The sequence below is a fragment of the Poecilia mexicana genome, unplaced genomic scaffold, assembly GCF_051168715.1.
Source record: "Poecilia mexicana isolate PSO_F unplaced genomic scaffold, ASM5116871v1 scaffold_7, whole genome shotgun sequence".
Classification (NCBI taxonomy): Eukaryota; Metazoa; Chordata; class Actinopteri; order Cyprinodontiformes; family Poeciliidae; genus Poecilia; species Poecilia mexicana.
In genome coordinates this window covers 17,061,959-17,085,478 of record NW_028263376.1, presented here as the reverse complement: position 1 = coordinate 17,085,478, position 23,520 = coordinate 17,061,959, and the positions used below count along the sequence as shown (strand labels likewise).

At 37.9% G+C, this 23,520-nt stretch overlaps 1 protein-coding gene across 1 annotated transcript; it reads right to left on the bottom strand.

Annotated features, from left to right (window-relative positions):
• Positions 1–8,590: 8,590 nt before the first annotated feature.
• Positions 8,591–22,509, bottom strand: tamalin (trafficking regulator and scaffold protein tamalin). The gene is made up of 8 exons (XM_014985652.2): positions 22,117–22,509; positions 19,245–19,297; positions 18,306–18,360; positions 15,994–16,096; positions 14,032–14,125; positions 11,024–11,090; positions 10,572–10,638; positions 8,591–9,812 (listed from the first exon to the last, which is right to left on the bottom strand). The coding sequence occupies exons 1-8, from the start codon at positions 22,312–22,314 to the stop codon at positions 9,319–9,321; spliced, it is 1,131 nt and encodes a 376-aa protein (XP_014841138.2). The 5' UTR covers positions 22,315–22,509; the 3' UTR covers positions 8,591–9,318.
• Between the last annotated feature and the right edge of the window lie 1,011 nt (positions 22,510–23,520).

The window sequence follows — 23,520 nt, the reverse complement described above, 5'->3', positions numbered from 1 at the left end:
TGTGACCCTCCAGACTCTAAATTATTTCAACAAGTCTCTAGTTTTTCACAATTTCACAAAATTCAGATAAAATCAGCAAATCTCCATATTTTTTTTCTGATTTTACAGCAAATTTTTCTCAAAATTAGTCAAAAACATTGGGTTTAAGTGACTGCTGCCCCACTTGATGTCCAGTTATAGTCCGTGATCGATACAGTGATTAATAAAAAGTTACATCTAGCATCATGCATTAATGCAAATATTGCAAGACAAAAAAAATCCTTACAAATATTTCTAAATTAGTGCTACAAAATCTGTAATTTTGAGAGCAAAAAACACAAAACAATCACAAAATCCTGGTAGTGATTACATTTTAAGAAACACTTCCTCAATGCTGAAACAAACAGCTATTTATTAATATTTTAACAGTTTAATGGGTTTTATCAAGAAATTCTGGCAGAACGGGCCCAATAAGAACATTCAGATTTTTGATTTGACCCAAGATGAAAATAACTTTAACGTCCCTGGCTTTGAGTTTGAGACAAAAATGGGTCATATGGGTCAGACAGAGTGAAAAACTGAAGGTATAAAAAGGAAAAGTGAAGCCTGGATACTGGCTCTTTACATAAATGCAACATTTTTGAGATTGAAACAGAAGCAATTTTTTGACACGATGAAGTTTTGGTCTCGATTATTCAAGTCGCTCCATCCATCGCAGCTCTGACTGGTGTTATTATGATCTGTTATGCCTCCTCATGGTGCAACTGTGTCTCATATTCGGCTGATTTCTGGTCATCCTGTGAGATTTCATCTTCATCATGACTGAGAATTGTGTTTTAATTGTTTCTCTGACATATAATGAGCTTCAGATCTACTTTTTGGACTCACAGATGAGGCCAGGTGAAAAAGCACAACTCGCCTCTGATAGCTAAAAACAACAAGCATTTAATAAACATCCATCAATCAACAGTTTTCAGGTTATCTAGACATGAGTTGTTTAGGTAACAGCTTCATTCTTCTTCTTCAGCCAGGATAAAACTCACTGAGATCAAATATCTATTTTACAAAGTGTCCTGACAATAATACAGTTTCAAAAAACACAACAAGAGATTATTGACACTGACTAGTGCAATGTACCAACACTTTTTATTATTATATGATCAAACTTTTGATCTTTAGGTTTTTTGTGTTTATAAGTGTCTACAAAATACTTTAACACTATATTATTATAATAAACAGAAAATAAAGATGAAACTTTGTGTGCATTAAATGACCACTTCAGAGCAAATCAGAACTAAATCTTTTTTTGAGTTTTTTGAGTTAGGATTAAGAAACAACAATATTAAGATGAAATAAAATTTAAAGTGGTAACCTGACACTGAAGTATTGATCTTATCACGTTATAGATCTGGAACTGATACTGACTTGGTATCGATTTTATTAATATTTTGGATCAATCTGCCAATGTTTAGAACTGACATTGCTTCTGTCCAGGACCTTTGCAGGCCACAAGAATGAATTTCTGCAGACTCCACACATCCTGGATCCTTTCTTTCTAAACATTTTCCTCCAGGCAGGAGCTGCAAAGAGCCTTTTGCAAAAAAAATAAAAATCATCCGGCACAGAGGCAGTTTTACCCCCAGGCTGAACACTAAACAACCAGGGCACACAGAAACTCTGCTGGGGAACAATAACACACACATAACCTGTTCACGTTGGAAAACACAACATTTTACAAAGTATTTTTGGTTTCTGATGTAAACATCTTACTACATCTCAAATGAGACAAAACTAACTTACAAGTGACTTTTCAGGAAGATACAGGAGCTTGTTTTAAGTCAAAATTCCTGAATATGGGTTTAATTCAGATTATTTCATTTATAACAAGACATTTTTTCCACATTATAAGTGAAATAATCTGCCAGTGGATCTACTTTTACATAAATATTAAGAAATTACTGACTTAAAACATCTTGCTGAAAAGTTAATTGTGTGATATTTAAAGTATATAAAAAAATTGAATTGAAATTGAACAGAAATAATTTGCCAAATTTTGTTTTACACTGTAGACGAACAGACAGACAGAAAAACAGATACCAAAGTCAAAATCCTTCGGATTTTAATGTTGCCTTCACTCTTGAGCAAAAATATTCTTACTGATTTTTTCTCATGCAGAGAAGGAAGGTGAGGCCGGACCCGTTTTCAGTCGTTTGTAATCATGTTTGGATGCACTTTGCATTGCATTAACTCATCAATAATTTAAGTTTTATAGCAGAGAAATTAACTTAAGTCAGATTCCACCTTCAGAAATGATTTGTGTTTAATTCAAGAACTCTTCAGATATTTTGCACCAGTAAAACCAGACAGATCACATAACAGACGTCTCTCTTTTGCAAACGAGTTTGTGTTAAAACTCGGTTAATCTGCTTTATCAGGACTGTGTGGGTGTGCGGGTTGTTTGATCAGATTTCACTGACAGCTGCATGAGCAAACAACTGCCCAACTGCCATCAGACTTACATTCACATGCTGTTTTACATTTACCAGCAAAACAAATGTGACTGTGCAGGACTTGTTCTCTTCAAAACCAGAGACTAAAGGCCAGAAGCACAACAAAAAAAAATAATTTCAGAAGGTAAAAAAGAAGTTAACTTTGTTAGACTGACATTAGACTGATATAAACATGACATAACACCTGTTATAAACATGAAGAAGTCTTCATAAATGTTTATGACTGTTGTCATGAAGTGTGATTTTATAAATACTGACACTTTTAATGGAAATCTACAATATAAGTTTCATCAAAAGTGCAATAAAAGTGCCAACTTAGCATTATTTGGTAAATAATTACATTTTAATGCAAAGATCCATTAAAACTTACATTGAAAGTCAATTACAAGAGTCAACTTTGCATTAAAAGTGTAATTATTTACCAAATGACACTTCATGACACCAGTCATAACCATTCATGAAGACTCCTTCATGTTTATAGCAGGTGTCATATCATGTTTATGACAGTATAATGTCAGTCTGATGCACACGCCTTCAAATAAATGTTACCAAATAAATGTTATGCCTGGGAGTGTTTATTTATACTCCCAAGTATAAATAGATACCTGGGAGTGTTTCTGCACAGAAAAAATGTGTGTATTTAGAAACCAGCTGGGAAAATTTATTTTTTAAATAATACAATGTTCCTAGTATACTATTAGATTCACTATCCTTATTTAAATAGGTTTTGTATTAACATGACCTTCAAAGCTCAGTGACAAAGAAGCCATCATTCCTAAAAGTAACAAACAAAAGCTGATTAAAATTTGCTGGTGGAAATAAATGTCATATGATGCGACAAAACTAAAACTTTTCAGCCATGATGATCTCTGCTGAAGATTTTTACAAATGTCTTTCCAGATTGGAGGTCAAATATTCAGTCAAGATGAATCTCCATCTTCCAAAGACATTTTAATCAAAAATTGATTAAATGCTGACGTAGTGAATGCATATACTTAACCCTGTATGTTTGATTTTAATGAAATAAAAAAATCTAATGTGTGCAGCTTATGTATTCAATTATACAATAATATTTGTTTGTAACAGAATAAATAGCATCCAGAAAGAGTCTAAACTTAGCATGAACTTCAGAGCCATCGTGAACACAACTGTGTGAGAATCTACACGGCTGTCTTTTTTTAAGACTCATCATCCGTTGGATTGTTTTATCTTTATGGTGGATTTCCTGCACATTTCTCAACCACATCCTGGGTCTTGACAGCCCACACAAGCTCTTATCCATGTGTGAGAGTCTGCAGCGCCCCACTACGCCCACCCATGCTTTGTGGCAGCGCAGCTTTACACTTTTTTTTTTTTTTTGGTGACATTTTGTGCCCATTTTTTTTTTTGCTTGACAACATCATTTGTAGCGTTGACTGGATGTCTGTTCTTTGCACGCGAGCAGCTGCGTACGTCTTGAACCGAGCATCATGTGCTTCCTTATTTCAAAGCTGCAGAAAGGCACTAAACCATGTATTGATCCAGAGACACAGTCGCGATGTGTGACGCAGAACTGCTTGAGAATAGACGGTTATACCACAAAGGCTCAGTTCTGCCTAATAGGCAGACTAACTTCCACTTTTTAGAGCTTGGTTCTCATCGCTGGTAGCCAGTAACAGGACCGGGTCAGTGTACATATCGCGTTTTCTAAGTGGACTGCAAAACCACAAAATCTTACCAAGTATTTCTAGAGCAAATCTCTAGAAATAAGACAAAACTGACTTACAAATAATGTTTCGACAAGAAATAGGCATTTGTTTTAAGTCAACAATTCCATAATTTTGATGAAAAAGTGCTTATAAGTGAAATAATCTATTGTTGAACAAGCTATTTGCTCCATAACTTAAAATGTCTTGTTCCACAGGCACTTTTTCATCAATATTAATGAATTATTGATTTAAAACAAGCTACTATATCTTGATAAAAGTTACTTGTAAGCTAGTTTCATGAATCCAAAAGTACTTATGTGTTTTTGTAGCACAAAGCTTTGAATGTTTTCTATAATCGTTGAAATCCAGTGGAAAAACGGTTTGCAGATTAGTTGAGTTTATGGGAGCAAAATTTCATGAGAAAAAAAAATTACACAATCTTGTTCCTGACCTGTTTCTGTTACATCAGCCTACTCATTGAGGAACAAAATGTCTAAAATTAGAGCGAGGTTGCATGCAAGCAGAAACACCACAACACTAAGGAAGTTGCAAATGCATGGCTTTATCGGTAAAGTGAAGCAATCATCGGCTGGAGGAGGCTTCTTCTCTGATAATCTCAAGCCTTGGGTTGTGTTCACGTAGCAGGCAAGTGCGACCCAAATCAACTTGTTTTACCCATATGCGATCTATATCCGGATCTTTTCACCAAAGCCTAAAAACCCCTGTTACAATCTTTTCACCTCTAAAAAAATTTGATATGAGCCTCTTCCATATCGACACCCTCCTAAAAAAAACATTTGGCAAAAAATTTCTCTCAGGCCATTATTCATTATTTTGGGAAGGTGATGTGGTACTAATTCAAGTGTGTATCTGATTGCTTTCTGCAATCAGATACACACTGCTTAGAAGTTAGACAAAACTAACTTCTAAGCAACTTTTTGACAAGATATGAGCTTGTTTCGAGTCAATAATGTCTTAATATTGATGAAAAAGTACCAGTATCGTCGGCAGAATAGAATTGCATCAAAGCATTTTATTTTTCCCATGTTATAAGTGAAATAATCTACTAGATGAACTGGTATTTTTCGTCTTTCATTAAGAAATTAACTTCAAACTTTCTTGGTGAAAAGTTAAATATGATTAATTAGTTTTGTCTTTTTTCACGTCTGCTAAGATATTTGCATTAGAAACTAGACCAAAACAGGGTCGCAACTACATATTATTCAGGTGGATGCGAAAACATAAATCATGAATTATCATGAAAAATATGAAAGAGATCGGTGTCAGTAAAGCGCATACCATAATAATCCCACCACTTTTGGTGAATTTGCAGTGAGTGCTCCACAAAAAGCTTTCACTATTAATTGTACTCTCTGTTTTTTATTAGCTTTCTTTGATTTTGTGACGATGCTATCGTCTCCTATTGCAAGATAAACTTCAAAATCGACCCATAAAGGCTCCATCCGTTATTACTTCCGTAAACAGAGCGTTGCTGTGTGACGTCAACGTTCTTCTTCTGCGCATGCGGATTGTAACAGTTCCGCTAGAAGTCACATTGCGGTCGGTCGGGTTTATTTTGCTAATATTAACGACCACACAGAAATAAAAATAGTTTTTTTCTGATATTATGAAATGATCATATACATAATATTTCTGTTATTACAATATATAAGATATTTTTGACTGAAGCTTTTTTTCCCATCTTAACGTGACTGCACTCAGTCTTAGATTAACACTTTCATCCAGAAACATTATGACGTCATGTTTCAGGCCTGACTCCCAGGCCTCGCCCATGCAGATTAGACCCCAAAGGATGGGTTCTGCAAACACGAAAGTGAGTGAAAGAGAAATCTCAGGCTGAGTTTACAGCTAAAGCTGGAATTTCCTAACCAGTGACAATCTGTCTCTTGCATAACCTGATGTGAATAACAGGAAAGATAAAGATCTCTGTGTTTTCACTTTGGTTTATGCCCATAAGTGTAAAGATTTGCCAGATACCGACATTCAATTGATAAAGTTTAAAAGAGACAGCCGCATAAAGCAACCTAACCACGAAAAGGCTGGCATATTATGAGGTTATTATTTTTAGGAGGGCAAAAATCAATTGGTAGTCACTCAGCTGGTCAATCTATTTTCGGTTTGTTAAAAACCCCAACAAACAGTGTGCTTTTAAAATTACATTAGCATTTTGTATTTTTGTTTAATCAGATTTAAAGCTACTACAGTAACGCCAGAATTATTCATACCCCTATCAAGTAGATTTAAACATTTTCAACCAATGATTTTTTTTCTGACAGGAAAGGAGACAAAGATTTCTTAAAAGTTACCAAAATAACATGAACTAAATGTACATTTTTGTAACAAACTGCATGCTGAAACATACTTATTCCTGCATAAAAAGTCTTTCTTGGCATTATAGCAACCTAACCCCATTTGTTGACAAATGATTTTGATGTGCCCACTTGCATTTCTGGTACAATCTCCTTTCCATCCCTCTAACCTTTAGCTTCCTATTAGATCGGCTGGAAGTGTGGCTGGGCAATTCCTGAATGTTTATGCTGCTTTCTGCAACAGGTAGCATGTTGATAAAATTGAAAGATTACTTTACACCCAACGCTGCCAGGTTTGTGACTCATTTCAAGCTGAAGTGTACATCTGTAAACATTTCTTTCCTTGTTATCATCAATTTTTGCTTGTATGATTTGAAAAATTCTAATTGAGTTTATAAAAATCAGTTTGTATGTTTTAGTCCTTTAAAACAAATCATGATAAAAAATTACTTGTAAGTTAGTTTTGTCTTTTTTCAAGTGTACTAAGATATTTGCACAAAAAAATAGACCAAAAATACCTGGCAAGATTCTGTGTTTTTGCAGTGTTGTTCATCAGGAATGCCAGGTTTCTTGTTAAAGGGGAGTTTTTCCTCTCTACTGTTGCTACATGCTTGATCAGTATGAGGGATTGCTGTAAAGTCAACGGCCAGGACAAGTGAATGCTACAATGTGCTACTTTGCCTTTTTTGCAAAAAACAAACAAAAAGACAAAAATATCAACAACCAGAGTCTGCTTTGTGGAACTAAGAATATTTTTGGAGTACTCATCTCTTGTTAGATGCTGGAGAAAAATTTCCAAAGCTGTATCTGCAGGTTTTGTTTCAAAGGCTATAAGAAGTCTGGTCATTTATGTACACAGACTGCGTACTTGAAAGTACACTAACTCTGCTAAGACAATAACAAAAACACTGAAAAACTTGCTTCAGTGTCATCTGAGTTGTTGTGGAAAGTTGGTGTTTGCCACAGTAACCACACACCCTGCTGATCTCCTGCTGTGCAAACAGCTTAACGTCAGCTGCTTGTTTGGCCTTTTAGTTCATTGCTTTAGTTTTATGGTCATCTCTGCTAATTATCCCCTCGTTATGGACTCAGCCTATTCAGTCTAAACTAATGTTTTAGGCACCAACAAGCATGCATAAACAAATATCAGTGACTAACCCCTCACCTCTCTTTCACAGGTCTACACTAAAAAACACAAAGTATGACTAAGTGTTTTTAGTCTAGTTTCTAGTGCAAATATCAAGACAAACCTAACTTACAAGTAACTTTCCAGCAAGATATAGGAGCTTGTTTTTACTTGCTTAATATTAATAAACTACTAGTTGAACAGGCAGATTATTTCACTTAGAACAAGACATTTTTCCTACACTACATGTCAAATCATCTGCCACTGGAAATAATACTGTTCATCAAATGTTTTGTCTTATTCCAAGTGTACTGAGGTATTTGTTCTTCACCAGAAATACTGAGTAAGATTTTGCATTTTTGCAGTGTAGCACACGGCTGCATACCATCGCTCACCATCATCGTCATCCGCTGATGCGTCTGTGAATGAGCGGCCGAGGACAAAAGGGATCAGGGCCGCGAAGCCAACGCTGAGAGTGACCACCGTGACCTCACGGGTCAGCCGGGAGCCAGGGAGTGAAAAGACTCCCTGCAACCCCCCAACCCAGCAAACACGCATGCATGCACGCAACCACAGAGCCAGCAAGCTCCTGGACAACTGAGTCCGCCGTGGGAATCGGCATTTGCCCCATAGGAGCTGAAAGAAAGCGGCTGTGTTGGGAATTTTGGGTCATGCTTTTCTCCGCACATTCCTCACTGGTTTCCCCAACAATAAACTGTGTCAGAGGCGATACAACAGCCTGCTTTCTGGATACCTTACACCATTAAATGCCTTAAGCTTCACGGCCACACATTGGTCTCCAGATGTACGAGGGGCGGCCTTGTGAAGTGGTGGAAAAGTTGTGAAGGCTCACTATATGAAAGAATCACATGGAAGAGGATGCACATTCAGCTGGAGGTCATCCGGCTGCTGCTGCAAGCATGAGACGCTTCTTAAGAAGTAAAGGAGCATGCAATCTGGAAATCTCACATATTTTATTTTTAGGCAACAAAACAGGCTTCTAGAGCGCTGGACAATTTAAAGTTGTCACAGGTTTGCCAACACTGCAAAAGCATAACATGCGAAGTAATTTTGGTTTTAATTTCTAGTGTAAATATCTTAGACAAAACTAACTTACAAGAACCTTTCAGGAAGAAATAGAAGCTTGTTTTATGTCAGTAATTCCTTAATATTTGTGGAAAAATGACAGTCTTAGTGGAACAATCTGCCAGTGGAACTAGTACTTTTTCCATCAATATAAAGGAATTATTTAAGCTTTTCAAGAAGATCTAGAAGCTTGTTTTAAGTAAATGATTAATATTGATTTTAGAAAGTATTAGTTCCAGAAGATTATTTCACTTATAATGAGACAGTTTTTGCTACATTACAAATTAAATCCAAAAATAATTTATTAATCCCAAAGTGAAATTAAATAAAAATGGTTTGCAGTAAAAAAAAAAAAAAAAAAAAAAAAAAAAGAAACATCATTCATTCTGCATGACAAGAACATGTAAAAATAAATAAATAACTTAGAAGCTGAGACAGACCAAAGCAAAAGTTATGTCCACTGGTCTTTCCAGCAATGCAGCCACTTTGCTTTGGTGTCAGGCTTCAGCAAACAGCCTCTTTGGAGGCTGTTTGCTGTTCTCTTTGGCACTTTAGTTTGAAAGTCTTTGTTGTTTTTAGTCTTTATTTCTGTCCTTTGCTCACAGTTTGCTCTCCTCTTCCTCCAGCGGTCGATTCAAACCTGGGATGAACTTGAGGAGACGCCTGCGGAAGCTCTTCTGTTTGGGTTTTCTCTGCAGCGAGCCGAATCCTCCCTGTTTCTCCGCCGAGCCCACGGACGACGAGGATGACGAAGATCCCCTCACGTAGCTGCGCGTGCTGGCGCTGCGGGTCAGGTGAGTCTTGGTCACGGTGAGGAGTTCGCTGGTCGGTCGGATGCGCTGCTGCTTCTGGGAAGGCGGCTGCTCATTGAGTTTGTCGGCGCTGCTCGAGTCCATGTAGCCGTCCGAGTGGTACAGGCAGGTCTGGTAGAGCGGGTCGTCCTCGGTGGCCGTGCTGAGGAGGCTGGCGCTGCTGCTGGTGCTGCCGGTGCAGTGGAGGGCTCTCTGCGCCGCGGGGCTGGGAGCACCGAGGCTGCCGTAGATTCCTGCAGACTCCAGGGACTCGTACAGAGCAGCGTCGCTCATTACGATACCTGCAGGAGATGAGAGCAACGTCAGCACAGCAGGCAACAACATCTGGACTTAAAAAATGGCATATAAAAGGAATTTATTGGCAAAAAGGTTAAATTATGCAAATTTCTGACTTATTTTACTCCTGCCATTGCTGACGGAAACCGACATAAAAGTCCCATTTAAGCAGCGCGGAAAATCCAGTTAACATTTCCAATTTTATTGGAAATTAAGAGCTTATGCAATGTGCTGCCTGAAAACAGTAAATCCAGCAACGTTCCTCAAAGAACAAACAAAGCAACAAAAAAAAAAAAAAAAAATATCTTGAGGTAATTTTGGTCTAGTTTCTTGTGCAAATATTTTAGTACACTTAAAATAAGACAAAACTAACTTAAAAGTAACTTTTCAGCAAGATATAGGCACTTGATTTAAGCAAGTAAATCCTTAATATTGATGAAAAACAAGATGTATAAACAAGACTTTTTCCCATGTTATAAGTGAAACAATCTGCCTGTGGAGCAAGTACTTTTTCTAAATATTAGTGAATTATTGACTTTAAACAAGCTCCTATGTCTTTGCTGAAAAGCTACTGGAAAGTTTGTTCTGTTTTATTTCAAGTGTGCTGAGACATTTGTACCAGAAACTGGACCAAAAACGCTTTTATTTTGTCTAATTGTGAGTTTTTGCAGCGTTTCAGATCTAAATATGAAAATATATTCATCTATTTATGAGCAAAATGAAAGCTGGCATCAGGAAGGTAGTGAATTAAAATGATGACTTACCATGGACAAGCCTCTGCTCCTGCACCATCAACGAACGATATTCATCCCACTTCTCATGAAGCGTTTGCTGCAGCGAAAAGCAAAAGATTTGTTCCTTTACAAACAAAGCAAATAGCTTCTTCACACATTGAAAAAAATAAAATACCAGCACCTAATAGGTTGATGTTTAAACTGCTGGCTTGGTATCTATAATAGTGGCTGTATTGCATTGGATTAGAGCAGAACAGCTGCTGTAATCTTTAGGGAAAGCTTGTGCACTTGAGCCGCTTCCCTGCGTCTGACCGCTTCATGCAACAGGCGGACGTACTCTGGAGACAGGTGTGGAGCGAGGGGGAAGGGGTCCCAATGCGTAGCATTTAACATAACCTAAATGTGTGTGTGTGGGTGTGAAAGGCTACTGGACACATAATCAGTCTGACTCACAAACAAAAAGCTTAGGGGAAACTACTCACCTTTAAATACTGCAGCCGGGCCTCGAGCTCAGCTTTTCGGATTGAGTCACTGTAAACCGTCTCCAGCCTTAAAATGAAATACCAAAAGACCACAGGGTTATTAAGCTCAACAGGAAGCACTTATAAAACCTACAAGGGCAGAAAAAAGCTGTTAAAGAAACTCTATGAGAGGCTTTTTTCACAAGTCCAAAACAGGACTGGCGTTTACAAGCAGCGTGGAAGGATAAACATGAACCATTTCCACTTTGACGACGCAAACGCTCTTTAATCATGAGCAGGGGAACAAAGTAAGAAACTCATTTACACACTAGCACTTTTAATAAGTGAAGCAGAGGGTGTAATTTGATGACGTCCGACTATAAAACCCTTAAAGCCTACAGCCTGGCCGCACTAATTGTTCCTTCGATCTTTAACAAGCCTGAACGAGGGGATAAGAGCGGAGCGTGGATCAAATTAGACACCCAAAAAACAAGACAGACAGCAACATCTAAGGGACTCAACACACAACAGGAGAAATTATTTAAACAAGCTAGAAAATTCAATCAGAAAATGCTGAGTCATTGGTTGCTATGCTGATTTTTGTCCCTTCTGAAAAAACCCCCCCACAGAAATTCAATCTCAAACAAACAGGTGCTGTGCGAAAACGATACATTGTATCAAAATGTTGCTTAACAGCGAGAGGTAGAAGCCTCTGGTGGCCCCATGTGTGAGTTTTTATAAGTCTACAGTGTTGTATAGAAGCGATACGACGACTTAAAGAGACCCTTAAAAAGAGGTTTGAGAAAAAAAAGCAGCTGAAATATAATGGAAGTGAATGGGAGTTTTAGTGCGACTACACTGCACTTTGGGTGGATTTGACAGAAAACCCCATGTCCTGCAACATTAGGAGACGCACTGCGTGAAAGTAGACAAAAATGCCAACAATTTGATGCATTACAAACTGCATAAGAGATAAAGACTAAACCCATCACAGCATTTTAAATAGATAGTTTTTCAGGTCAAAACCTAGAGTGCTTGACGTCATCACTCTCTTAAAGACACAAGCGAAAAACAGCAAACAACAATTTATGAAGCTTAAACTCCTACTGTGTTCAAAACAAACGGTATCAAAACAAACTTTTAGTCAGTCAAAGCTCAACTTTCCATGAGACGCTTAAACTTTGAACCGTTTTTCTACTGTAAACTGTGACTGAGTTCAGGAGCTCCAAACGGCTGAATTTTGTCCCTAATTTGGCTCAAATTCCCATTATTTAGCATTTTTCTGCGACTTTTATAATGAGTGTTCGGTATATCGTAACCAAAAGTCACTGCAGGTTTTTAAATACTGTGGGTGGGGAAGCAAGCTGATAAAAGTGATGGAAACAGAAGCATAATATCTAAAAAGTGTTGCCGCTGTTAAAAAACCAGGTACAAAAACTGCTGCATTGGCATTTTAAATCATTTGGTGTAAAAGAAATAAAACTGTTCATCTCGCTTTAAAATCCTCTTTTGCTGTTTAAAGGAATCAGGAATTTTCTGTGTGAACAAAATACTTTAACTAAAGTCAGTAGTAGTTTAATTTTCACTTTGATTAGTGGTGAATTGGATTTTAAGGTAGATATGGGTTTTATATGAATATATTAATTAAAACTTGTCACAGTTTTGAGAAACGTCCATCATGTCAGATTCAAAGCCAGTAGACTTTATAAACCACATTTATGTTTCCATAAATATGGTTTGTTTTACCTGGAGCTAAAAAACTGAGAGGACCAAAAACAGGAATTTAATTTCAGCTGGAAAAGATGAATGAAAACATTCTCGTTTTACTTTCTCAGCTCTACAACGTGAGCAGTAGGAAATGAAACTTCAGGACCAGAAAAAGTCGACTATTTGTGTTTTGTTTTCCCTCTCCACTGACTCAGCTCTTAGCTCTTCTGGCAAAGAAACTCGTCGGAGTGAATTGCAGAAACTGTTTGGTGACATAACTGAGGAGCGGCTCAGCAGGTTTCCAACATTCACACAGCTGAGAACATCCTGAGGACATGGAGGACGGATATCAGGTAACGCTCGTCTGTCCTCATGTAACTCAGCACGAAACTCAGAACCTAACCGTCTGGACAGGAAGTTACAGAAGACACTCGTCCAATCATCACCAGCAGGGGTTTGGCACACAATATTCTCAACTTCTGTTTGAATTTCTCCACTGGTCTGATGGGATTCAACTAAAAATGTGCTTTACAAACTTTAACTTAAAAGTTTAAGGTGAGGTCTAAGCTCCAGAGCAGCCTTTAACTGTCTACCTGACTGTAGGGCTGAAACGATTAATCAGATTAATCGATTATTGAAGTAACGGTCATCTAATTATGTAATCAATTAACTGCTAACTGGAAAATGCAGATGCACAAAAGACCATTTGATGAAAGTTTAAGCTGAGGTTTAAAGTTTAAAAGCAGCCTTTTAAACTACACCAGAGAGTAGGGCTGAATCGATTAATCAGATTAATCGATTATTGAAGTAACGGTCAACTAATTATGTAATCAATTAACTGCTAACTGGAAAATGCAGACTCACAAAAGACCATTTGATGAAAGTTTAAGCTGAGGTTTAAAGTTTAAAAGCAGCCTTTTAAACTACACCAGAGAGTAGGGCTGAATCGATTAATCAGATTAATCGTGATTAATTATTGAAATAATTGTCAATTAATTTTGTAATTAACTGAAAAATACAGACTCAAAAAACAACATTTTAAGAGTAGGAACCAGAACAAACCTGTACAAAAAATATACATATTTTGCTGTCAAGATAATAATAATAAACTTTTCTCTATAAGTATGTTCCACCCAGAACCTTTTACAAATGGTCAAGCGTTTTAGACAATAGAATATTTATTTTCCTCTTTAAAAATGACTTATTTAGTTGCATCTGCTCATGTATTTCTACTAATTTATATCACAGAATGAGCAAATTTTTTATTCGATTAATCACTAGAACAATCGATTTGTAAAAATAATCGTTAGCAGCAGCCGTACCTCAGTGTGTTGCCGCATGACCTGATGAGCTGAACAATGTCCTTGTGCAGAAATCCCTCCACGGCGGTCTCGTTCACACTTGCAATGGTGTCCCCTGCGCACACACACACACACACACACACACACGTGTTAAACAACCGCCATGAGGTCACGATGCTCCCAGTCAATATGGATTTAATTTCCTGAAGATGCAGCCAACCGAGGGATGAAACCTCTGCACATGTGAAGTGCACATGTGCAGGCGTGGCGTTCAAATTGTCACTGCACTCCAAGTTTCCTTACGGTGAAAAGAACCCAAATATTTTACATGTGTGTGGCGTTAAGTAGCTGAAGCCGTTTCATCTTCTTAGAGAGTGGCATGAGGTAATTAGATGTGGTTTGGGCTCGACGTGCTTTGTGTCCAGATAGGACAGCGAGCGAGAAGTGAAAGAAGTGGAACTGACACATCCAGTTTGGATTTGGAAGAGATAAACACCTTCTCTCTTTCCTCGCTGACCGGCGGAGACGTGGCGCTCGGCGAGTCGTGACTGAGCCGTGACGACTTTCAAAAGCAGAGACAATTTACTGAGGCACACAGAAGCTCTCTGGTGTCGGCTCACATTTATTTATTTCCTGTCCTTTCCTGAACCTCTTCTGCTTCAAACTCAACTATCACTCTGGTGTTTTACTCACTGCTTCAGTCCGTTTTGGGGGAATCTATGTGACAAACCAAAAGAAAGTAAGTTGAAGAAAAATAACACATTTTTCCCCTCTCTTTTTTCTGAAAAGTGTGGCATGCATTTGTCTTCAGTCTCCCCTGAGTCGATACAGTTAATGGCAAATACAACAGGAGGTCCTTTAGTGTTATTATCTATAATCTTTTGCACATTTACAAACTGAATACTTTTGCTGAATGATAAATTGTTGCAAAAGTTATTGCGATAAACGATAATATTGTTTTGAAACCATTTTTAAGTAACATATTGGTAATAATGCCACTTCTTTAAGTTTAATTTCTAAAGAAGCCTATTTGAAATTTTAAAACAATATTTGCCTGGTGTTATAAAAGCTGTGCCATGCTACCTAAAAGAAGAATAGCACCATAAAATATTGCGATAAAGTTAAAAGTCCACATTGCTCACCTCTACTAAAAACTAAAAGTGACTCAACTCTATAAGACTTGAATGGTTAGAAAATGTTTTTGTTTGATATATTTTTTGCAAAGATGACTGGGCAGAAATCTCACTCTATAGTTTTAAGAAGTAAAACTGTTATGATAACAAATTTTTCTGGACGATAAATCATCCCAGATGAATGACAATATTGTTGTTTTGAAACCATTTTCAAGTAATATAATGGTAATGGTATAATAATGCAAGTTCACTCTCTCAAAGATGAAACTTTAATTTCTAGCAAACATTTAACTCTGGAACTGGAAGATATTTCAAATATTCAGGATAAATAAACAAAACAACTAAAAGAACAAATAAAATGGATTATGAAGCGTCTATAAAAACCAAATGCATGTGAATGAAGCCTTTAGTTTTGGTGGAAAGAGAAAAACAAACATGCAAATAGAAATGATCGGGTTCGCTTTAATTGATTAAATTACACAGAGGTGGAATTTATTTAGCGACGCGGGTCACTTCTGGCAGCAGTTTGTGTCTCTTGAGTTTTTTGCGACGAGGTTTAAGGGGTGTTAACGCTTTTTCGAAGGCGCTGCATGTGTCAGCTGAAATAGCTGTTTGTTAGCAGGAAAAATGTCAAATCAAGCAGCCACATTTCAACTTCCCAAAACAACCAAGCAGCAGGTTGGTTTGTGCTGATGTAATGTGCACAATGTCAGCTGATAAAAACACAAAGGAAACTCTGGTCATGCTCTCTTCCCTTTTCAAGCATTTTTCAGGTTATTTCAGGTTTCATCCCCAAAAAAATTAAACCATGGCGAAAAAAACAAAAACTTAAAAAAAAAGGTTCACTTGCCAACTTTAAGTCCTGCTAGCTGGGCCGGGCTGCCGTCGTGCACCCGGCACACGAACGTGCACATCTCCACGGAGTTTGGTTCTTGGTGGTGAAGGCCATAAGTCTGGGAAAGAGACAACAGAGAACGTGAAGGTGAAACAAGTCTTCCTCTTTTTAGACGGCTTTCAAAACCGACTTACTTCTGATGTTCTGAAATATTGTGGTATTGGTGCAACATCAGAGACAGAAAGCCACTGAACCGCATGCAGAGGAAGTCGTGACGGACAGTACCGGAAAGACCGTTTTATCACAGAGGACGCACATGGGTGACGCACGCAAGCAGAGAAGAAGAGCCGCTTCCTCTCGCCTCCCAAAACAAACCGAACGGAGAACTTAAAGACTCATCATGGGCTTGAATAGAAGAGTAATATTTAATGATGCATTTGAACAAGGGCTGCAACTAACAATTATTTTTGTAAATGGATTATTCTGACAAATAATTAAAAAAACATACAAAATTGTACAATATTAAAAGAAGTACATTTAAAGATACAAATCTTAATATAAGAAAAAAAAAACTTGTGAAGTCAATTGTAGTTTATAGGAATCATTCAAGTTGTTGTCTGAAATAAAAGCCTTTTTGAAAACCCTAAATGAAAATGACGTTCATGCCCATAACGGCTATAAATAAACATTTCAGCAGCCTTGTAGAGTATTTCTGTAGTTTCACAGTTTTGCTTAATATGACAACATGTTTCCTTATTTTTGCTGTTTTAAACTATTTGCGTACTTCCATGCCAGCGTTAACGTTTATATTTTGTTCTCTTGGAAACTCTGACTTGTTACTTCCACATGCATTTCAATGAACTTCCTTGTTTCGGTGGCCATAGCGCCTCTGCACAAAGGTCAGAAAGGACAAAAATACACTTCCCCATACCAGACACCTTTTAGACAGTTAACATGCTGCTGCTGAAGAGGCCATTACCGGTTAAAAAAGGACAATAAAACTAGACAAACGTTGCAAAAGTTTGCATCTGCCTTGCACAGGTTCTGCTCCAGTTAGAGCATGCATCCAGGTTGCATGAGAGTTCCAGTGGAAATTTGAAATGATTCAGATCTGGCCTGTATTTATAGCTACCGGCTTCCTTCTCAGCAACCAGCAGGGTAAACATGTTAGCATGCAAATATTACTGAAAGGCAAATTTCACATTTGCATGCTGCATTCCCAGCTCCATATCCACAGTACCGACTCGGAGGAAGGAAAAGCACCAGGAAACGCGAGACTCCACATTCATGGCGGTCTCTGCTGGCCATCAAACTGCTCCTCATGGCCTCACTTCCTTCTGGCCGCAGCCGGGCAGGAAGGGCGGGAACGCCTAACGAAAGCGCAAATAGAACACCGTGTCTTTTCCTAGAAGAAGCCCTTCACTCCCTGAGACTTTATGCGAGCAGCAGCACATTATAATATCCATGCTGTGCTCATACTTTTTGATCATTTCTGCAAACTATTCAAAGAATGAGTTTGAAAAACAGAGTGAGGCGTGGCGCTGCAGGGGGGCTGGAGATTTGTGAGTAAAGTTCCTGCTGGCATGGTGGGAGAGAGTAGAGCAGGTTTTACATCCACAACGTGTGAGTAAACCACAGCGCTTAAAATAAAGATGCTGCAGGGGAAAAAAGGCTTCAGTCATGGGATGAACATGAACAAGTTATTCGACTGATGCATGACCTTTTTACTCCCGCTGGCGTAAAGAAACAACTCGATTCAGAGACGCAGGAAATCATTAGGAATGCACTTTTCTCAGATACCGATATCTGAGGTTTAGCATCAGCCGATATTGTTCCAATACAGAAAAATTACACATTTATATGATAACTCTGCATCAGTACAGCACACTTTAACGCATCAATAGCTTCAAAACTGGTAAAATAAGTAAAAACAACACAACTTTAATTTGTTCTGTCAGTGCAATTATGAGAACAGCCAATGTAATACAATAGGCTGACTAACGTGGTCAAACATGTGAAAATAAACTATAATAAACCTTCTTTCAATGGTGCAGAAAGTGCAATTATGGAATATAAATATAATGTAAAAGAAATAATAAAGCATGACGTCACTCAGAGCAAAAAGTAAAGAATTAGACCGGATAGATCTGCGCTTATGGATCTGGCACATAGATGTTTTTTTCAATATTGAGACGATAGAGATATTAATATCGGATCGGTGAATCTGTAGAAATTATTTGATTGTTTCTGACGCTTTAAAGCATGAGAATTAAATGGCACTTGACATTTTAGAAAACTAGGAAATCCTCATTAATCGTGTGATTTACCTGAATCTCAAAACCAAAGGCCTCCTCTTCATTTTTCTCCAAGTCCACCACCTTCCTAAAGGGAGAAAGAAAATATGATTTAAAACCAAAATAGTCAAAAAGATTAACTCATCTTTAGTACAACCAAATGAAAGTCAGTTATTTGCAAGTTGTTCTCAAATAAAGCAACTTTTATTGCTGTCATAAACCAATTAAGCAGCTGACATGTAAAATGTAAAACTCTGACATCCATAAATAAGATCCAATACAATCTACTGCATTCAGAAATCACTTAATCAATAGATATTCATCCATGAGTTATTTGACCTTGATGTTAATTAATGCTACCAACAACCAGTTGAGTAACTTGTGTAGCAGCACTTTAACTGCTTAAAAATAAAAAACAAAAACATGAAGTGAAAACTGGATAAAATAAGGTCACGTAACCAGTTTCCGATATTTAAAATAAAGAACTAATCAATAATTATCGACTGACTGATACGAAACCCTTATATCATGAGGTGTTTTTCACAAAAATAATCAGACTTCTCTTTTTTATTTACATCAAAACAACACCTTACTTTCTGTTGGTGAATCACATAAAATACCAAAATACTGCAGTGACGTTTGTCTTTGCATTGGGACAAACGGTGGAAAAGTTCAAGAGGCTTTTGGGATATGTGGATTTATTAGTACAGTGTCTGAAAAGCATGAGAGGACAAGTTGCTGGCCGTACAGGACGTCCTCTGTGTCCATGTGGACGTCACAGAGACACAGGACAATGAAATGCCACCAGCAGAAGACATAAAAATTCATGAAGACGCTTTACAAATCTCACGAAAACCTAAATCTACAAAAGCTCTCTGTTTGGACATGGACTCTGCGATGACGCAGTCGTGGCGTCAGAGTGAGAGAAGAAGAAGAAAGCTGTGACTGACGTTGACGAAGAGGAGATTGTACCTTTGTGGTTCTGGGGGCAGCGTTAGGGGTTTCCACTTCTGCGAGCCTCCACCCTGTGAGGAGAAAACGAAAACGAGAGATGAAACATCTCAGACACCTGCTTGAGGTCACTGCCAGATTACTCACAAGGGATTCCCCCCTCCCCAAAAGTGTCCAACATGTGCAGGATGTACGCATAACTGCTTCGACCAGTCTGTCAGGTCTAGCAGTAGCAAGCGCGTGGCAGGTTGTTTGTTTGTGTTTTTAAGCCACTGATCCATTATGCTCGAAAATAATAAGAGTGAAACTAGACATGCATGTCTGGGATGCTTTTGGTTTACTTTCAACTGGAAATTAGACCTAAAGCTAAGTTTAGCCTGAGTTTCACAGCAGATCAGCTGCCCCCGAAGCGCACAAACTGTTGATTTATTTGTTATTTAGAGCCATTCACACAAACTCCAGGCTATAAACAGAAACGCACAAGGCTCTGTGGTAAACACTGGGCTACAATAAGCGCATTGAGAGATAAACCAAAGTCAGCAGCAGGTCAGGCTCCTGTTCTACCTGACTGTAAAAACGACATGTAACCATCCAGACACTTTGGCTGAAAATCTCCTCAATCATGTTCAAATGTTGCTCCCATGAAAGCCTGCTTTGTGCCAGAGGCTCTCTGCCCAGTAAAATGTTGCTTTCTTTATGTCCCAACACTTACAGAATTGTCCAGCACTTGTCTCAATGAGGGCATTTATTCCCAAGTACCCACACGGAGCAGCCGGGGGCGGACCTGACGGGGTCTCCCGTCCCTGAGTGCGCACAATGCGGTGTTGTTGGCCCCGCTGCAGGCTGCGGGTGGGTGGGGTTCCTAATAACTGCGCCGCACTGTACAACACGTTGTGGAGACGGGATTCTCTAAAGGTGTTTTTACACCTGATAGTCCGGGAGACTCGGTCTGATTACGGACCAAAACTGCAACATTTGTTACATTTTCAGCTACTTCGGTTCGATTTCACTCTGCATTGTGACAAAAGATCCAAGCTAACTGAAAAACCTGTTCCCCTCCGCGCCTGTGGCGGCGCTGCACCAAGAACTACTGAAGGAAACGACTTGAGAACGACTCCAAAGAAGACACTGAGCGCAACTTCCATCTCTGCAAAATGTGAGCAAAAATTAAATTTTAGCACTTCGATTGGCCTTGTTGCTGAAAATGTGCTGTGGGGAACTGGTTTTTCAATTAGCCTGGATTGTTTGACACAGTGAAAATGTAGCAAATGTTGCAACTTTGGTTCCCGATCAAACCGAGTCCACTGGAGTATCGGTTGTGAAAACACCCCAAATGTCTGTCTCAGGCCAAAGTTAGTGACGAACAACTGGAGAAAACCCAGAGCAGAAAAATGCTGAGTGACCAGAATGAGACAGAAAACTGATGTCATTCTTGGACAGAGTAGAAGAAGAAATGTCAGTCACTTGAAAATCAATGACTTAATCTTCCAGCAGAGCCAAAATGAGGAGATCAAACCGTTTTCGGGGAGTCGAGGTCAGCAGGGGTTTTTTTAAAACCACAACAAGTACAAAAATCATCAAAAGATAAGATCTGAAAGAGATTTTAGATTTCTCAGATTTCGTGCTCATCACTCTAATCTATTTCAAGATCTAGATCAAGTAAAAGAAACTGTGCTACTTCAGATCCTGAACCACATCAGGGCAGCTCGATCTGATGCATCATGGGTAAACTTGTCCTAAATATCTGATCATTTATGGTAAATTACAGTGTGGCTGAAAAAATTGCCTTCCTGAGTAAAATATTTTGTTACTGATTCGCTTTCCATTAGAGCTGCACAATTTGTGTTATGCTGAAATTACAAAGCACTGCTTGGACACAATATTTTGGTATTTGAATACATTTCAGTGCAGTTTATTAAAATTTTGCATTTAAATTACATGTTTATCCAGCTGAATGTTTATTGTCAACAATAATTTGATGTTTTCTTATTACCATAAAGACCTGGTCAACAAAATAAGGGCAAACTACTTAAAATTATCAGCAAATGTCATTAAGATCTGGATTAATTTAATTTATTAAATGAAGCAACAAACAATTTGTTGTAAAGTCAATTAATTTGATTATGCTACGTGGATGATATTAATTTCTGGTTTCCATTTCATCCCAGCTTACTCTCATTTATAAACAAAGCATTCTGGCTTTAGTAATGTACTGTATCAGTTTTGTTTGGTGGTTTAATATTTTAATGAGTTATATAAGAAAAGTAGGAAAAATTCTCCATTTTTAAATTTAATTTAACTGTATGTTCTGATAAGTATGTAATGATTGTGATTCAATTGAGTGCCGAAGAAATTTCACAGCGAAAACCCATATTATCTATATATATATTATTGTAAATATGAAAGAGTTTTATACCGTTATCACACTAAACTATAAACTAAAGCAGGTAAACATAAAACTGGTTTTATGAACTGATGCAACGTTGGTATGAAACATCCCAGAACAGAAGAACAGAAAAAGAAAAACTGGGAAAAATGACCAAAAACTCAACTATATGAAAGGACAAAAGTGAAAAATAGTGACTGAATGTGGTTGGAAGCTCCTGACCCCCGTTACGATTCCAGTAAGGGCCCCATGTGGGGTTGAACCGCCCCTGTTTTGTCCCAAATGTGTGCTATTGGACCGAACATGCTGCTTTTAGTGCTGGCTGAGGATAATGCTGGCTATTTATGAGTATAATTAAAAAAAAAAAAGAAAAAAGAAAAGTGTAAATAGAAACAAAAACAAAAAAATCAGATTTTCTTTTATTTTTACTTCTACAAATAATAAATTAATAACTTTAAAAGGTAAATTTGACGGTGTGAAATTAATAAAATGATTTTTGAGCCTTACCTTCTTGAAGTTTCTGGGCAGCGTGCCCCCAGAATAAGCCAGAGTCTTGTAGTTATAAACCTCGGAGGAGTTCGCCGGGAGGTCCACCGTCCTGCAGCTGTCCGACTTTGACGACGGGAAATAAATGTCGTTGTCCTGTGATGCGGATCCTCCGTCCACCCCGCTGGAGTTCACCTTCTTCAGCCTCCGGAACGTCATTGCTGCTGGGAAGTGAATGAAATGTAGCCCAGACTGTCCGGTACAAAGTGACACAAGCCGGCGGAGAGAGATGCCGAAAGTTTGATCCTCAACGTGAAGCTCACCAGAACTTCACTGCGGCTCCTGGGAGTGAAGAGCCGCCGCTCAACAGGCGGTGGAGGCGGGGACTCATTAGCTCCCAGCGACGTAACGAGTGCCAAGAGCCATGGCTGTGATGCTTTCAGGAGCGCCTCGGGCGTTTCCCTTTCACATTTCACACTGAAGGGAATCAGACTAGTAGAGTTGGGTAGCAAGTAGTTACATTTACTCAATTACATTTACTTGAGTGGACAAAAGTTACTTTTCGGAGTATTTTTTACTGCGCTGTACTTTTTGAGGAATTTTATTATGAAGTTTTGCTGCTCTTATTTGAGTCTTTAATGAATGAAAAACAAACATGTTTTAATCAAAAATTCACTACACACAGACACACCTGAAGGATTTGTTAAAGTTTCATGAAAGAAACTGATTTTTTTTTTTTTTTTTTGCCTGATTTTGTTATTTTGTTACTTCCATGAATCATTGTCATTTTGGTTTGTAAAACACCAACATTTCCATTTAACTTTATATTTTGGTCCATCTGATGATGTAATTTTACAATATTAAATGACTAACTATTTGATCAGTTATTACCAAATAGGGTAACACTTTATTTGAAGGGGGTTGAATAAGACTGTCATGACACTGTCATAAACATCACACCTGTCATAAACATGAATAAGCCTTCATGAATATTTATGACTGTTGTCATAAAGCGTCATTCGGTAAATTATGACACTTTTAATACAAAGTTGACATTATTCAAAATGTCTTTGTTATGACAACTTGACATTAACCAAGAAATCATTACTGATATAAATTTGTTATAAAAGTATTATTGATTGCACTTTAAAAATTAGGTAACTTTATGTTATTAAAGGTAAAGTTTAAACAGTAATGATTTCTTGGTTAATGTCAAGTTGTCATAACAAAGACATTTTGAATAATGTCAACTTTGTATTAAAAGTGTAATAATTTACCGAATGACACTTTATGACAACAGTCATAAATATTCATGAAGGCTTATTCATGTTCATGACAGGTGTTATGTCATGTTAATGACAGTGTCATTACAGTCTTATTCACCCCCCCTTCAAATAAAGTGTTACCCCAAATAGTTTTGACTCT

Coding starts and splice junctions, on each gene's coding strand:
- tamalin (XM_014985652.2), bottom strand. CDS start 22,314: ATGACGTTCCGGAGGCTGAAGAAGGTGAACTCCAGCGGGGTGGACGGA. Junction 19,298..22,116: donor TGCCCAGAAACTTCAAGAAG/GTAAGGCTCAAA, acceptor TTCTCCTCACAG/GGTGGAGGCTCGCAGAAGTG. Junction 14,126..15,993: donor GCTAGCAGGACTTAAAGTTG/GCAAGTGAACCT, acceptor GTGTGTGCGCAG/GGGACACCATTGCAAGTGTG.